General features: G+C 41.2%; 1 protein-coding gene across 18 annotated transcripts in view; it reads left to right on the forward strand.

The window, feature by feature from the left end:
* The window catches only part of Map4 (microtubule associated protein 4), a 94,589-nt gene that overhangs the window by 18,896 nt on the left and 58,019 nt on the right, over positions 1-17,674 (forward strand). For 16 of the 18 annotated variants that reach the window (XM_048334511.1, XM_048334517.1, XM_048334519.1 and 13 more), the window contains 2 exons: positions 10,522-10,760; positions 16,423-16,491. In XM_048334511.1, coding sequence (XP_048190468.1) covers positions 10,541-10,760; positions 16,423-16,491 — 289 coding nt within the window. In that variant the 5' untranslated portion in view covers positions 10,522-10,540. Of the gene's footprint in view, positions 1-1,108; positions 1,392-9,508; positions 9,533-10,521; positions 10,761-16,422; positions 16,492-17,674 lie in introns of those variants that run through there. The other 2 variants (XM_048334515.1, XM_048334516.1) reach the window with 2 other exon arrangements.

Raw genomic sequence — 17,674 nt, forward strand, 5'->3', positions numbered from 1 at the left:
ACAGCCTCCTGAGTAGCTAGGATTACAGGTATGAGCCATTGGCACCCCACTAGGCATTTTACTATTAAGCTACACTTCCAGCCCTGGGGTTTGGAACTCTTGATCTTGAACTTTCTAGACCAGCAACATGAGTTTTTTTTTTTTTTTTTTTTTTTTTTTTTTTTTTTAATGTGTGTGTGCATGAGTGTCTCTGTATGTGTGTGCCTGTGCTTGTAATACTGAGGTTTCAACTTAGGGCCTCCCTCCTCCTTTTGCTTTTTTAGTCACAGCTGGCTCTCTGCCACTTGAAACACACCTCCCTTCTAGTTCCATCTTTAAACTGCTTAATTGATGATAAGCTTCTCATGGAACTTTTGGTTAGGGTTATGCTAATGGTGAATGTTTTTCTGTTGATTAGAAGGAGAACAGATAAGTGTACTAAATACTGTACAGTTTTTTGTTTTTTAAATTTTTTTCCCAGTCTTGAGCATTGAACTCAAGGCCTGAGCACTGTCCCTGGCTTCTTTTTGTTCAAGGCTAGTTGGGGCTGGGGATATGGCCTACTGGCAAGAGTGCTTGCCTCGTATACATGAGGCCCTGGGTTCAATTCCCCAGCACCACATATACAGAAAATGGCCAAAAGTGGCGCTGTGGCTCAAGTGGCAGAGTGCTAGCCCCAGGACTGGCCAAAAAGAAAAAAAAAATGCTAGCACCCTACTACTTGATTATTTGTTTGGTATTTGTTGCCAGTCCTGGGGCTTGGACTCAGGGCCTGAGCACTGTCCCTGGCTTCTTTTTGCTCAAGGCTAGCACTCTGCCACTTGAGCCACAGCGCCCCTTCTGGCCGTTTTCTATGTATGTGGTACTTGGGAATTGAACCCAGGGCTTCATGTATACAAGGCAAGCACTCTTGCCACTAGGCCATGTCCCCAGCCCCCACTCTACCACTTGAGCCACAGCTCCACTTCAGGCCTTTTCTGTTTATGTTGTGCAGAGGAATGGAACCCAGGCTTTTCATGCGTGCTAGGCAAGCACTCTACCACTAAGCCACATTCCCAGCCCTGTAGTAAAGTTTTTATTTTATAATGCTTTCTCCTTTTGAACACTCAGGAGTTAAATGTCAAGTGAGAATCAAGATTTATTTTATTTTTACTGAGATAAAATTGAATCTTCACTCTTAAGGTTGGTTACATCAGAAATGTAAGTGCTGTGTCATTGTCATTTCTTATTTTGGCCCACATAAACAGACTTCAGCAGACATGCTCTCTGTGTCACATGGTTAACAGTGGGATGTCTCTAGTGTAGGTTATTCTTCTAGGAGAAAAGATTGGTCAAGAAATGAGACAGGCTGGAATCTGTTTATAGATCTGAAATGCGTTCAGTCCTGAAAATGAGTTCCCTGGCTAGCTCCTGTAAGTAAGCAAACTAGACTTTGAGCTTTGTGGTGCAAAGCTTTGTGTGTTAGTATGTGTGTGCATGTGTTTGCAGGGTTTGTATATTTTAGAGACCAGGACTCCCTAAAATAGCCATGGGGAAAGGGAACTCTTTGTTTTGGGGACTGCACGGAAGTAAAATGAACCTTCTTTCAGTGTATTCTTTCATGTAGGAATTTAGCCTCAGCTATGCTAGTAAATCAAGGGCTCTCTCCTATGATGAACAGGACAAATGGTAGTTAAGAGCAGAGCCTTGGCCAAGCCTGGAAATCCCATCTGTTTGTGATAGTACAGCTGTTGTCCTTGCAGTACATGGGGAGGCACCTGGGGGTGGAAAATTAATATATTCTTCAGGGAGGCTAGAGTTAATTGCGTAGAAATTTCAAGATCCTGCTGAGTAGTTTGTTGCCATTTTCCCAAGTCTTCTAAGGAGAAGCAGGGGAAGTTCACATTTACCTAAGGGATCCTGTGTGCCTGTCAATTGTGTAAATTGGCAACTCACTTAAGGGATCTTTGCTAATATGTGATTGGTTTAACTTTAAATGAAAATAACATGTTGATTGAAATTAAAGTTTTCTTCAGGTATAATAAATTAAAAACCCAGTAATCAGACGAATTAAGATCCAGCTTGAATACTGTTATAAGCCTCTGGAAGAAATACATGAAAATACATTAAAAACACATCTGGGGAATAAAGTTAACATTTAGTAACAAAAAGCTTAACCTAAAAAAAAAAAAATCTGATGTTAAGTAGAAAATCAGTATGCAGGCTTTACCTTTAAACTTGTCTGATCATAAATGGTCTCTGGGCCTGGCCGGGCCGCTGGTTTCCTTCCAAGCACTCCATTTTGGCCCTGCGTTCTCACAATTGTCCTAGAATAGCAGCTTAAGTGTGTTGGCTTCAGAATCTTGTGTCATTTCAATCAGTTATGGGTTTAAAAAAAAAAAAAGGCAAGAAGACACTAACTTGGACATCTGTAGCTTTTTTTGTCTTGTCCATAGCTCTAGTTTTCCTAAGAAGGGTAGGCTATTATAAAGAAAAATTTGAGTATTTTGAGTAGGTTTCCTTAATAATAATTAAGGTTAAGTTGTCCCTTCTACTTGGAAGGCTGAGATAGGGAGGATCCCTTGAGCTGAGGAGTTCTCAGAATGCCTTGGTCTCAGGGAAATAATGTTATAAATAGTAATTTTTTTTCTTTATAAACTAGGCCAAGATAAAAGAAATTCTCATTTTTTTTTCCTTAGTAGGTACTGGGTTTTTTTTTTTTTTTTTTTTTTTTTTGGCCAGTCCTGGGCCTTGGACTCAGGGCCTGAGCACTGTCCCTGGCTTCTTCCTGCTCAAGGCTAGCACTCTTCCACTTGAGCCACAGCGCCGCTTCTGGCCGTTTTCTGTATATGTGGTGCTGGGGAATCGAACCTAGGGCCTCGTGTATCCAAGGCAGGCACTCTTGCCACTAGGCTATATCCCCAGCCTGGTACTGGGGTTTTGGTGAGTAGGATTTTGCATTTTTGCCTTTGGACAGCTTGTATCCTGGGGTGTCTGCCGGAGTTTTATTTATGTTTTTCTTTTTTTTTTTGAGATGGGACTCAGGTCTTGCCCAAGCTGGCCTCAAACTTCAAATTCTCCCAGTCTTGCCTCCCAAGTAGCTTACATGAAAGCATGAGCCACTGCACCTAGCTCTTAAGTTTTTCTTTTTTCTGAAAACACTAAGCAAAAGTTTGATGTCTTTAGCATCTACATCTGCATTGTCTTCTGATGGAGAAGCTCATGGTCAAGGCTAATAACCCTGGCAAGAGTTAGCCAGACTTCACCTCAACCTGCAGGACATCTGATCAGGAGGAAGCTAGGAGAAGCAATGAGATTCATGTGTGGGTACTGGTGGCTCAATGACTACAATCCTAGCAACCCAGGAGCCTGAACTCTGAGGATTGTGGTTCAAAGCCAGTCCAGGCAGGGAAGTCCATAAGACTCTTTATCTCCAACTAACTTCCAAAAAAAAAAAAAAAGCCAGGAGTGGATCTGTGGCTCAAGTTCTGAGTTCAAACCCCAAGACTGGTACATAAAACCCTAAATTCATAAAAAGCTGGAGGTATGTCTCAAATGATAAGAATGCCTACCTAGTAGCTTTGCAGCCTCAAGTTCAAAATCCTAGCTTCATCACGCCCCCCAAAATGATGTGGACATTTTAAATACATATATATATTTCCATATATATATTTTTTTGGTCAGTTGTGGGGCTTGAACTCTGGGCCTGGGCGCTGTCCCTGAGCTGTTCAGCTCAAGGCTAGTGCTCTACTACTTTGAGCCATAGCACCACTTCCAGTTTTCTGGTGGTTCATTGGAGATAAGAATCTCACCCACTTTCCTGCCCAGGCTGGCTTTGAACCACAATCCTCAGATCTCAGCCTCCTAAGTAGCTAGGATTATAGTTGTGAGCCACTGGCCACCTGACTTATATGGATTTTTAACCTTAAAAATGTTTAATTGATTCTAGAGTTTGTGAACTATGTAAAGAAAACTACACAACAGAAAATGCTTGTGGCCTCAGCATATATATATATATATATATATATATATATATATATTCAGCGCATATATATATATATATATATATATTTTTTTTTTTTTGGCCAGTCCTGGGCCTTGGACTCAGGGGCTGAGCACTGTCCCTGGCTTCCTTTTTGCTCAAGGCTAGCACTCTGCCACTTGAGTCACAGCGCCACTTCTGGCCATTTTCTGTATATGTGATGCTGGGGAATCGAACCCAGGGCTTCATGTATACGAGGCGAGCACTCTTGCTACTAGGCCATATCCCCAGCCCCTCAGCATATATATATATATATATTTTTTTTTTTTACCACTTATGAGCACATAGCTATTCATAGTAAATAGACACTAATGACCCAGGTTCTGCTTCAGCATCCCTTCACTTACTTCCTGCTTTAGTTTACAAGTTGTGTGTACCAGTGCATTTATGTGTGTACATGTGCACTTGTGTGTGCTGGTACTGGGGCTTGAACTCTCACTTGCTCCTGAGTAGGTGGAATTTCAGGTGCCAGTTTCTGACATCTGTCAGTGTACTTCCTTTTCTTTTTCTTTTTTGGCCAGTCCTGGGGTTTGAACTCAGGGCCTGGGCACTGTCCTTGAGCTTTTTGCTCAAAGCTAGCACTCTACTACTTAAGCCACAGTGCCACTTCTGGCTTTTCCTGTGTATGTGGTGCTGAGGAATTGAACCCAGGGCTTCATAAGCCACATTCCCAGTCCCAGTGTACTTATTTCCAAAATCTCTCTAGTCAGATAATTTCTCTTCAGGCTTGGGAAAGATTGGAAGTCCAAAGTGTAATGCTTGATGACTATATATATTCTCTTGGTGTCTGAGGGCTTCTTTTCTGGTAGAGTGGTGTCAAGTCTGTGTTGATGATGTTAGCCAGACCTGGGTGAGATATAAGATCCAGTCAACTTGACACTAGCAGGATAAGGTGCACTGCTTGGTGACTTGGTTTTGAGTCCCCAAGAAGGTTTTGACTTTGCCTGCTTTTGTTTTTTTGAGATAGGGTTTCATTGTATAGTTTAGGATGGTCTGCAACTCCTGAGTAGTAGTAGCAGGCTTTGAGCTCTCTATTTTCCTGCTTCGGCCTCCTGAATTCAGAATTACAATTATGAACCAACACACCCAGCCCCAAGCATTTTGGGCTTTTTGCGTGTGTGTGTGTGTGTGTGTGTGTGTGTGTGTGTGTGTGTGTGTGTTCTTGGTCCTTGGGCTTGAACTCAAGGCCTGAGCATTGTCCCTGAGCTTTTCTGCACAGGGCTGGTACTCTACCACCTGAGTTACAGCTTCACTTTTGACTCTTTTGGTAGTTGGAGATAAAAAGTCTCACAGACTTCCCTGCACAGGCTGGCTTTGAACCGCAACTGCGATCCTCAGATCTCAATCTATCCTGAGTAGCTAGAATTACATTATAGGCATGAGCCACCTGCACCCAGCAAACTTTTGCCTTATAATAAACATGAACATATATAATTACAATTGAGAATACTAGATAACTATAATATTAGTGTATTTATTCACATTGAGGTTGTCCTTTATGAGGTTTATTTTAATGGTTAAAGTGATGAAGCTGAATTACAAGTAGTTCATATAATAAACAACCTGAGGAATCACTTAACACTCTCATTTTACAGATTAGGGAACTCGGCTCTGCAAGGTGACTCATTCAAGGCCACAGTGAGTGTCAGATTAAACCAATAGGAAAGCTTTTACATTCTCTTGCTCCGACTCAAGTCTGTTTAAAGTTAATTTCCTTGTTTATACAGATAGAAGAATAATAATGTCAGTGAGGTAAGTTTTTAGAAGTAGGACTTGTTATTCACAAAGTTATAGTTTTATTTATTTTTAAATCTCCTGAAGTCCAGGTTTGAGGATAATTTGGTATCATATCCTGTAAGGCATAATTATTAAGTACCTTAAAATGATTCTGTAATTGTGACATGGATTCGTACATGAATTTTTTTTGTAGGCTGGAGCACTTGTAGAACAAGTTTTAACAAATTTTCATGGCACTTAAAGAATTTATTATACTTGGACATGTTTTAGAATGGAATAGAATACTGGGTGATCACATTCATATATTGAAAACTGAGGCTTTTTTACTAAACCCAGGACTTTCATCTCTACTACTCCATTAGCATTGCCTTTATAGAATCCTTTTTTATAAGTGCAGTTTGTGTTTTAAGTTGTACTTCCATTTATGTGTGGTGACAAGAATGGCTAAGCTGTTGAGATATAGTAGACTCTGGCCTGTTGGCTAGATGTTCTGACTCACAGATGACCTTCCTACTTATTTTTTTGGTTGTGGGGAGGCTTAAATTCGGCCTGGGCACTGTCCTGAGTTCTTCAGTTCAAGGTTAGTACTCTATTACTTTGAGCCACAGCACCACTTCCAATTTTCTGGTGGTTAATTGGAGATTAAGAGTTGCATGGACTTTCTTGCCTGTGTTAGCTTTTAACCTCGATCCTCAGATATCAGCCTCTTGAGTAGCTAGGATTACAAGCAGGAGCCACCAGTGCCTGGCTATATTTGTACTTATTATGAAACATTTGAATAGGTTGCATTATATAAGAATCATTATTTATTTCTGGGGAAAATACATCTATGACTTTTTTGTATGCTATTGAGGATAACACACATTATTTCAAGTTTCTTTGACCTTGAAACTTTAAATGTAGGCATTTATTTTTAGCATATAGCAGTTCTCAAAGGCTAACTGGTAATTGTAGTTTTCATGAAATATCTTGGATAGAAAGGGGGAAAGCAAGTTCAGCATGATGGTGCATATCCCAACAATCAGGAAGCTGAGATAGGAGAATCACAAGTAAGACTGAGCTGGGCACTGGTGGCTCTTGCCTTTAAGCCTAGCTACTCAGGAGGCTGAGATCTGAGGATTGAGTTTCAAAGCCAGCCTGGGGAGGAAAGTCTCTGTGAGATTTATCTCCAATTAACTATTCAAAAAACCATATGTGGAGCCATGGCTCAAACTGGTAGAGTGCTATCCTTGAGCAAAAGAACTCAGGGACAGTGCTTAGACCTTGAGTTCAAGACTGACAAAACAAACAAAAACAAGAAAACCCTCAAAATAAGTAAGGCCTGGCCTAGGCTGTTGTGAACAGTGCTTCAGTAAACATAGCCAGACAAACTGCTGTCTTTCTGGTATATTAATTTACTCTCCTTTGGATATATGCTCAGTTAGTGAGGCAGGGTTTTAAGGAAGGTCCCGTTTTAGTCTTTGGAGGAAGCTCTGTACTGATTTTCCATAGTGGTTGCACTAATGTACATTCTCACCAACGGTATATGAGTGTTCCTTTTGTTTGTTTTGTTTTTGCTGCCAGTCCTGGGGTGTGGACCTGAGAGTGGGCCTGAGTACTGTCCCTGGCTTCTTTTTGCTCAAGGCTAGCACTCTACCTCTCGAGCCACAGCGCCACTTCCTGCTTTTTTCTGTATATGTGGTTTTCTATATATGTGGCTGAGGAATCGAACCCAGGGCTTCAGGGATACTAGGCGAGCACTTTACCACTAGGCCATATTCCCAGCCCCATGAAAGTTCCTTTTTCCTCCTGTATTTTCAACAATTTGTTCATTTTCTTGGTGGATGCCATTTTGATTGGAATGAGATGGAATCTTACTGAGTGTTTTTTGTTTTTCTTGGTGGATTTTCATTTTTATTGGGGTGAGATGGAATCTTACTGTGTGTTTTTTGTTTTCCTTGGTGGATGCCATTTTGATTGGTCGGGGTGAGATGGAATCTCTGTGTGTTTATTGCTTTTTGAAAGGTTTCAGTCTTGGGGCTTTGATCTCTAGGCATGAACAAAGTTTCTGAGCTCATTTTTGAGCTCAAGGCTAGTGCTCTACCACTTTGAACCACAGCTTCACTTTTGGCTTTTTTATGATTAGTTGGAGATGATAATCTCACAGACTTTCCTGCTTGGTCTGGCTTTGAACTGTGATCCTCAGATCTCATTCTCCTGAGTAGTAGCTGGGATTATAGATGCGAGCCACAAGCACCTGCTTTTATTTTTCATGACTAAGAATGTTGAAAATTTCTTTGTGTATCCTAATAATTTGTTTGTTTTTTTTTGGCCAGTCCTGGGCCTTGGACTCAGGGCCTGAGCACTGTCCCTGGCTTCCTTTTGCTCAAGGCTAGCACTCTGCCACTTGAGCTACAGCGCCACTTCTGGCCATTTTCTGTATATGTGGTGCTGGGGAATCGAACCCAGGGCCTCATGTATATGAGGCAAGCACTCTTGCCACTAGGCCATATCCCCAGCCCCTATCCTAATAATTTGTATATCTTGTGAAAACTGATTGTTCAGTTTGCTTAGAGTTCTTTGTTTATTCTGGATATTACTCCTTTATCTGCTTTTCTCTCTCTCTCTCTCTTTTTTTTTTTTTTTTGGCCAGTCCTGGGGTGAGCTCAGGGCCTGGGGACTGCCCCTGAGCTTCTTTTCCTCAAGAGCTAGCAATCTACCACTTGAGCCACAGTGCCACTTCCAGCTTTTTCTGTGTATGTGGTGCTGAGGAATTGAACCCAGGGCTTCATTCATGCTAGGCAGGCACTCTACCACTAAGCCACATTCCCAGTCCATCTGTTTAATAGCAAAGATTTTCTCCTATTCTATGGGTGGTTGTCCATTTTATCTTCAATATTGGCTTATTATCTCATTAAAAAAATTTTTTTAGTGCTGAAAATTGAACACAGGACTTGGTGCATGCTTCGCGAGCATTCTTCCACTAAATTACACCCAAAGCCCGAAACATTTTCAGCTAGAAGTATATAGAGAATATTTTCTGATTAAATTCTTATGCATTTGTAATCTTAAGATAACTTAAATATCTTGTATTGCAAAATTGTTAAATAAAAGAATAGTGCCAAATAAGCCATTTCCTAAAAGCCACGAATGACCAAACTTAAGTATTTAAGAGACTCTGCCTTGCCTAGCAAGAAAACAGGCCAGGTGGGGTGGCTCAAGCCTGTAATCCTAGCTACTCATGAGGCTGAGATTTGAGGATCGTGGTTTGAGGTCAGCCTGGCCAGAAAACTACCCCTGAGACTCTTTTATCTCTAATTAACCACTCAAAAACCCCACGTGGCACTAGTGCTACCTTTGAGCAAAAAAGCACTCAGGGACAGGGCCCAGGCCATAGTCAAGCCCTGTGAAAGAGAAAAGAAAACAAAAAACAGACCTTTTTGTGGTATTGATTATTGAATTCAAGAAACTAGGGCTGGGGAGAGACTTGAGAATACTGTCCTAATTATAGCATCCATCTACAGATACACTTAGGTTTCATTATCTTGGCTGTTTGGAATTTTGCTGCAATGGATATAGGAACTTGGATAGTGTGTGTGTGTGTGTGTGTGTGTGTGTGTGTGTGTGTGTTACACTGGAGCTTGAACTCAGGGCCTAGGCCCTGACCCTGAGAGTTTTGGCTGAAGGCTAGCACTCTACCACTTGAGCCACAGCTCTACTTGTGGCTGTTTTGGTGCTTCAGTTTAGTTAAAAGTCTTGAGGACTTTCCTGCTTATGCTATCTTTGAACTGTGATCCTCAGATCTCATCCTCCTGAGTAGAATTACAGGCATGAGCTACTGGTGCCCAGCAACAGATAATAATAGACATGAGCCATTTGTTCCTCCCTGGCTATTATTATAATCTTTTATGGGAATACTTTGATTTTCTGTATATGAGCCAGTTGTTCCTCCCTGGCTATTATTATAATCTATTATGGGAATACTTTGATTTTCTGTATATTCTTCAAAAAATTACTCTGGGATCTGATTTGGAAATGATATGTGGTTTAATTGAAAAACTCTGAGACCTGAAATCAAACAAATTTATTTGAATCTTACTTTGGTATAAATACTACTGTACTATTTTTTCCAGTCCTGGCCTTGGACTCAGGGCCTGAGCACTGTCCCTGGCTTCTTTTTGCTCAAGGCTAGCACTCTGCCACTTGAGCCACAGCGCCACTTCTGGCCATTTTCTTATATATGTGGTGCTGGGGAATCGAACCCAGGGTTTCATGTATACCAGGCAAGCACTGTTGCCACTAGACCATATCCCCAGGCCTGAATCTTACTTTGGATCAGCTATTTTCCTTATAAAGAAAAACTTGCTTGTCTTCCTTCGAAGATAAGAGAAAAAAGTAAATAGCAATTATGTATCTTCACTTAAACTATTTCTGAGCTTTAATTTTTCCTCATCTTTCAAAAAAGGAAGCCTTGTTTGGATCTAGAATTTTCAATTTAGGATTGTTTTGAATAAAAGTTTCTTTCTTTTTTTTTTTTGGCCAGTCTTGGGTGTTGAACTCAGGGCCTGGACACTGTCCCTGGCTTCGTTTTGCTCAAGGCTAGCACTCTGCCACTTGAGCCACAGCGCCACTTCTGGCTTTTTCTATATATGTGGTGCTGAGGAATCAAACCCGGGCTTCATGTATGCAAGACAAGCACTCTTGCCACTAGGCCATATTCCCAGCCCTGAATAAAAGTTTCTTAAAATCTTTTTCCCCCCATTTTCAGTGGTCCTCATAGCAAACATCTTTCTGCATTTTCACAGGCATTTGCAGTGGTGCAGAATGGCGGACCTCAGTCTCGCAGATGCATTAACAGAGCCGCCTCCAGAAATTGAGGAAGAGATAAAGCGGGACTTCATTGCCACACTGGAGGCTGAGGCCTATGATGATGTTGTGGGGGAAACAGTTGGAAAAACAGAATATATTCCTCTCCTGGATGTTGATGAAAAAACTGGGAATTCAGAGTCAAAGAAGAAACGCCCAGATACCAGCCAGGTTGAAGGTCAGTATGCAAGCCAAACTAGATGCAAGCAGAGTTTTTGTTTTTATTTTTGCCATTCCTGGGGCTTGAACTCAGGGCCTGAGCCCTGTCCCTAAGCTTCTTCATCTGGGCCTTGAACTCAGGGCCTAAGCACTGTCCCTGGCTTCTTTTTGCTCAAGGCTAGCACTCTACCACTTGAGCCATAGCGCCACTTCTGGTCATTTTCTATATATGTGGTGCTGAGGAATTGAACCCAGGGCTTCATGTATATAAGGCAAGCACTCTTGCCACTAGGCCATATTCCCAGCTCCCCTATGCTTCTTTTGCTGAAGGCTAGCACTCTACCACTTGAGCTCACAGCACCACTTCTGGCTTTTTCTGTGGATCTGGTGCTGAGGAATTGAACTCAAGGCTTCAGGTATGCTAGGAAGCACTCTACCACTGAGCCACATTCCAAGCCCTGGATGTGTATGTTCACAAGGTAAATATAGGGATTATACATTGTGTCATAATTTTAGAACTTTGAGGAAATTGAGATTTTTAGTATAGATTTATTGTAGATTTTTCTCTGTTAGAAACCAAGGAGACTCATTATCCTTTAGTTGACTGTATGACTATAAGGCTATAACCTCCTTGCTTATACCTCATTCACCTCTAGACTACTTGTAACAACACCTAATGAAATGTGAGCTCCCTGCTGTATTACATTGTCAGAATTTTAACTTTTGTACTGACAAAGACCTTAACAGAATGAAAGATAAGCTACAAAATGTTAAAGCAGAAAAAGAAAAATGAAATGATTTGCAAAGCTGCTATCTGCTGAAGCCCTTGAATTTAGGCTAGAAATAGAATTCTAGACAATTCAAGAAAATGTAATTAAGTTGAGTGCTGGTGGCTCATGCCTGTAATCCTAGCTACTTAGGAGACTGAGCTCTTAGGATCATGGTTTGAGTCCAGGCCAGGCAGAAAAGTCCTTGTGAGACTTTTATCTCCATTGAAGCAGCAAAAAACTGCGATTGACACTGTGGCTCAAGTAGTAGAGCACAAATAAGTTTAGGGACAGTGCCCAGGCCCTGAGTTCAAGGCGCCCCCCCCCCCCGCAAAAAAAAAAAAGAAAAAAGAATGTAATTAATTAAATTAATTATTATTGTTGGTTGTGGTGGGCACTGTCCCTGAGCTCTTCAGTTCATGGCTAGTGCTCTACCACTTTGAGCCAAAGCTCTACTTCCAGTTTTCTGGTTGATGCATTGGAGATAAGAGTGTCTCTGACATTCTTGCCCTGGCTGGCTTTGATCTCAGCCTCCTGAATAGCTAGAATTACACACATGAGCCTCTGGGGCCTGGCTTAGTCTTGCTTGTGATTCTCCTATCTCAGCTTCCTGATTGTTGGGGTATGCACACATCATGCTAACGTTGCTTTCCTCCTTTATCCTTGGTAATGTTATTTAATGTGAAATCTCTTATCAGTAGAGTCACTCCAGCTTTTTTTTAAAATATTAGTGTTTTGTGGAATATTGATGGATAAATGTCCCTATCCTTTTAGTCTGTACCTATTTCTTTTTAAGTGTTTAACAAATGTGACTTTTTTTTTTTTGGTTGGTTGTGGGGCTTGAACTCAGGGCCTGGGCCTTGTCCCAGAACTTTTTTGCTCAAAGCTTTTTTGCTGTACCATTTTGAGCAACAGAGATGAGTCTCATGGACTTTGTTGCCTGGGCTGGCTTCAAACTGTGATCCTCAGATCTCAGCCTCCTGGGTTGCTGGGATTATAGGCATGAGCTACTCTCCTTAGCAGTGGTTCTGATTTTTATAGATAATCAAACTACTGATAGTTTAGCCAAAATGATAAATCATATTATCATTTTTCCTGGAGAATGTTCTAAACAAGATTTTTTTTTAAGCTTCTTGAGAAGTGGAAAGAAGTTGGGCATAGTGCCTTCTACCTGTATCCCAGCTATTTAGGAGGCTGAGACCTGGAAGATGGAGATTTAAAGGCAGCCCAGGCAGAAGAGTCCCTGAGACTCCCATCTTAATTAACCAATAAAAAAAACTGTGCTGGAGGGGTGCTTCAAGGGGTAGAGTGCTAGCCATGTGTAGTAAGTTAAGTTAGTGTGAGACCCTGAGGTTCAATCTCCATTATTGAATAAAGCAAACAAGTGATAAAAGGGCTTTAAGATTTATTTTGTGCTGGGGCTTGAACTCAGGGCCTTGGTATTCTCCTTGAGGTTTTTTTGCTCAAGGCTACGGCTTGAGTCACAGATTCACTTCCAGCTTTTTTGTTGGTTAATTGGAGATGAGTTTCATGAACTGGCTTCGAACTGCAGTCCTTAGATTTTAGCCTCCTGAGTAGCTAGGATTATAGGCCTGAGCCACCAGTACTGGGTTTATTTTAGCCAGTCCTGGGGTTTGAACTCAGGGCCTGAGCACTGTCCCTGGCTTCTTTTTGCTCAAGGCTAGCACTCTGCCACTTGAGCCACAGCGCCCCTTCTGGCCTTTTCTATATATGTGGTGCTGAGGAATAGAAACCAGAGCTTCATGTATATGAGGCAAGCACTCTTGCCACTAGGCCATATTCCCAGCCGGGGCAGCCTTATTGTTTATGCTTTATTTTACATTCAGTTCTAAATTTCATTTTGCCTTAGGTTTTAGTCAGCCATCACTGATGCCCTTGTCATATAAATTTATAGCAGCTTCAAGCAAACCAATGGACTTTTATCATTTTCTCATATAGTTGAAGGGTTATATATGAAGAAAGTTGCTTTTTCCTCTGAGTACAATTCCTCTTTCAAACCTGGAAATATCTATTTCCCAAAGAAGGCTTATTCCTTTACAGTGTTAAATGGTATTTCAGGCTCATAATGTACATGTTGTGGGTGTTTGTTGTTACTAGATTTGTCATTGTTTTTAGGCCTTTTCTGTGGATAATACTGTCTTACTTAGTAGTTGTCTATTTCTGAAACAAAGGGAAAAAAAACAAGAGCTTTCCCTTAGGTTTTTTTTTTTTTTTTTGCCAGTTCTGGAGCTTGGAAAACACACACACACACACACACACACACACAAGTTATTAGTGGTTGTTATTAGGAGTTGTACAAAGGGGTTATAATTCCATAAGTCAGTTTTGAGTGTAATGCTTCTTGGTCAGTGTCAACTCTGAGTATGTTTTGTAATCTATTTATTTATTTATTTATTTATTTTTGCAGTCCTGGGGCTTGAACTCAGGTACTGGGCACTGTCCCTGAGCTTCTCTTGCTCAAGGCTAGCACCCTACCCCTTGAGCCACAGCTCCACTTCCGGCTTTTTCTATGTATGTGGTACGGAGGAATAGAACCCATGGTAGGCAAGCACTTTACCACTAAGCCACCTTTCTAGCCTCTGAATATGTTTTAACAGGTCCTTAAAGATGACTTATATGCTCATATGAGATTGAAAAACATTAATGTAGATGAAGGTGACTAAGTAATGAGGGTAACTAAGATATACTGCAGAATTTCTTTGTTCAGTTGATCAGGCCTTCATGGAACATTGCAAACAACCAAATTGACCACCAAGGGGCGGTGTTGCCATGTTTCTGACTTAATACTGAAGAGACTTAATTCTGAGACTGCTTTTGTCTAGAGAGGACTCTTTATGGCTCTGCTCCTCTCAGTACGCATGCCTCTTAGCTTTTTGCTACTTCCTTTCTCTCCTGGGTTGATTTGCCACTTGTGGGGACCTGAAATCTCTTGGGGAGGAAGAATTTAAAGAGTAATTTTGAATATCCTTATGTCTTAAGAGGATATTGTTACTATTTTTTTTTTTTAAGTGTGTTTTCCTGGCTGGGTGCTGGTGGTTCATGCCTAGCTAGTTACGAGGCTGACATCTGAGGATCGCGGTTTAAAGCCAGTCCAGGCAGGAAAGTCTGTGAAACTCTTATCTCCAATTAATCACCAGAAAACTGGGGAAGCTGTGGCTTAAAGTGGTAGTGCACTGGCCTTGAGCAAGAGTGCCCAAGCCCTGAGTTCAAGCTAACAACCTACCAAAAAAGTAAAGAAAGGAAAAGAAAAAAGAGAGAAAGAAAAAGAAAGTGTGATATTTTCAGTGTTATGTGTTTGAGAAAGTTTTGCTGCATGAAATAAGGTTATCTGGAAAGTCAAAAGGCAAAAAGCAATGTAACATTATTTGAGTTAGGATTTATCCAATAATATGCAATGTTCCAGTAATTAGAATTGAACAAATTTTATCTGGAAGATAAGCTTGCAAACCTTTTTATATGCTCTGAAAGCTAAAAATCCCCCTCCCCTCCCCCCAATAAGGTTAGCACTTGAGCTACAGCTCCACTTCTGCCCTTTTTGGTAATTTTAGTAGAGATAAGAGTCTCACAGATTTTCTTGTTTATGCTGGCTTCAAACCTTGATCCTCAGCTCTCAGCTTCCTTAACTAGATTACAGGTGTGAGCCATCAGCATCTGACTCTAGATTTTCAATTTTCTTATGAAAAACATTTCTGGAGATCTTGACAATCATTCATTGGAAACTATTTGGTGAGTGGGCTGGTAGAGAGGTAGGCAGATTGCTGAAATGTTACAAGTAGTCAGAGCTTCTCAGAAAAGGTTGTACATCTATCTCCAAATTGACTGTTACATATGTTGGCAGAATTGCAAATCATATTTCATCAAGTTTTTTTGGGTTATAATTCAGCAACTGATTCTGGCAGGAAAAGCATAGAAATGAGGCAATCTAAAAAAAAAGACCCAATGGGGCTGGGAATATGGCCTAGTGGCAAGAGTGCTTGCCTCGTGTACATGAAGCTCTAGGTTCAATTCCTCAGCACCACATATATAGAAAAGGCCAGAAGTAGCACTGTGGCTCGAGTGGCAGAGTGCTAGCCTTGAGCATAAAAGAAGCCAGGGAGAGTACTCAGGCCCTGAGTCCAAGCCCCAGGACTTGCGCCGCCCCCCCCCCCCCCCAAAAAAAAAAAAGACCCAAGTTGGTTAGATGTCTGTGACTCACACCGGTAATCCTAGCTACTCTTGAGGCTGAGATCTGAAGATCACAGTTTAAGGCCAGCCCAGGCAGGAACAACAATTCTTATCTCCAATTAACTACCAAAAGCTAGAAATAAGGCTGTGGCTCAAGGTATTAGAGCACTAGCCTTGAGCACTAAAGTTCAGGGACAGTGCCCCAGGATTGGGAGGGAAGGGGGAAGACCCAAGTTGGAGGACTCATATTGTTTTATTTGGCTTAGTATATAAATAGAGTAATTAAGATAGTGTGGTATTGGCAAAATAGCTAGACTTACAGATTAGTGGTAAAGAACAGAATAGAAAACCCAGAAAAAGACTCACATAATTGATTTTTCATACCATTACACATTTGCACAAGCAGTTGAATATAATCTCTTTTCAAGCAATACTGCTGAACCTTTAGAAGTCTACATACAGAAATACAAACTAAGACCTACTGTACGCAAAGCCTAACTCCAGCTGTGTTACAGTGGTACTTAATAGACCTTAAGGTAAGAATAGTTCAGTTCTAGTCCCCATTTATCTTTTATTGAAGGTTTAAATTTGAACAATTTTTATGTATTTTAAGCTAATCCTTTGGGGAATAGCCAAAATTTTAGGAGTAAAATGGTAGTTGGCTCCATTTTGCATTTTCCTATTTTTCTTTCAGTGGGTAATTATTTTTTTTGTGTGTGATTGTTGCAGGTACTCCGTCTTCCAAACCAACAGTCCTAGCCAATGGTGATCATGGAATAGAAGGGATTAATACTACAGGTAAGTGGTTGCCTGGAACCCCCAAATATATAAAGGAAACATTGACAGTTAAACACCTTGGTGAGATCTTTTGAGGAGGATTGTTAGTGGAAGCATTTGAGTTATTTCTGAGGATGATGATGTTGAAAGTATTTAGACCCAAAGTGTCTGGCACATAGCTTTTTTTCCTTTTGGTTCTGGTTCTAAGGCTTCAACTCTGAGCCTCATGCTCTTGCTTGGCTTTTTTGCTCAAGATGGATGCTCTACCACTTGAGCCCTATCTCCACTTCTGTCTTTTTGGTGGTTAATTGAAGTTAAGAGTGTCATTGCCCTTTTCTGCCTGGGCTGCAAACTGAGCCCCTCACATCTCAGCCTCCTGAATAGTAGGATTACAGGCACGGATTATTGACACCCAACTGCCATAGTTCTTTTAAAAAAGCAAAAGGAATACATTTTTTTGATAGCCCTTGAGTGTTTACTACAGTTGCGCCTCACAAGAACTGGATCTCTATTAAAAGTACTCTAGAGATGCTGGGCAACCATCCAGATGTTCTACAGAAGACATTTGGCTTCTGTAACTCCTGAATGCACACTGCACTTGGTTTGCTTTCCAAAGCCCAATATTAGGGAACCTGTGAGCAATACTTTACAAGTACTTTCCTTTGTCTTTTGCCCTCAGTCTGTTCTTTATCTTTCCCTTCACTGTTGGCTTTGAAATTTTTCTCTTAACTCCTAACCTGTTATTAGAGCCTTGATAGTCATTTAGTACTGAGTTCTTGTGAGTTCTTACCTCATAACCAGCACTAACCAACCACCTGCTCCAGTGTCTTTGTAGTGAGCAAAGCCGGATCAGGAACTTGTCCAAAGAGGAATGTCTTATATAAATCTTTTCTTTAGGGAGCATGTGTGAGAGCCATGTGTTATGTTGTTATAAATAGCTACACTTCATTTGCAGTTGTGATCAGGCTGACACTGTTGACCCAAATGAGCTGGCTTCTAATGGTCCTCAATCAAGCACATGTGCTCTGCAGCCCGGCCTTCTCTTTACTCTGCATGCAGTGGTGGCAAGCAGAAGACACACACTGTTTTTGTGTTTCAATTCTTTTTGCCAGTCCTGGGGCTTGAACTCAGGGCCTGGGCACGGTCCCTGAGTTCTTTTTGCTCAAGGCTAGCACACTCTACCACTTGAGCCACAGTGCCACTC

This window comes from Perognathus longimembris, chromosome 26 (genome assembly GCF_023159225.1).
Source record: "Perognathus longimembris pacificus isolate PPM17 chromosome 26, ASM2315922v1, whole genome shotgun sequence".
NCBI lineage: Eukaryota > Metazoa > Chordata > Mammalia > Rodentia > Heteromyidae > Perognathus > Perognathus longimembris.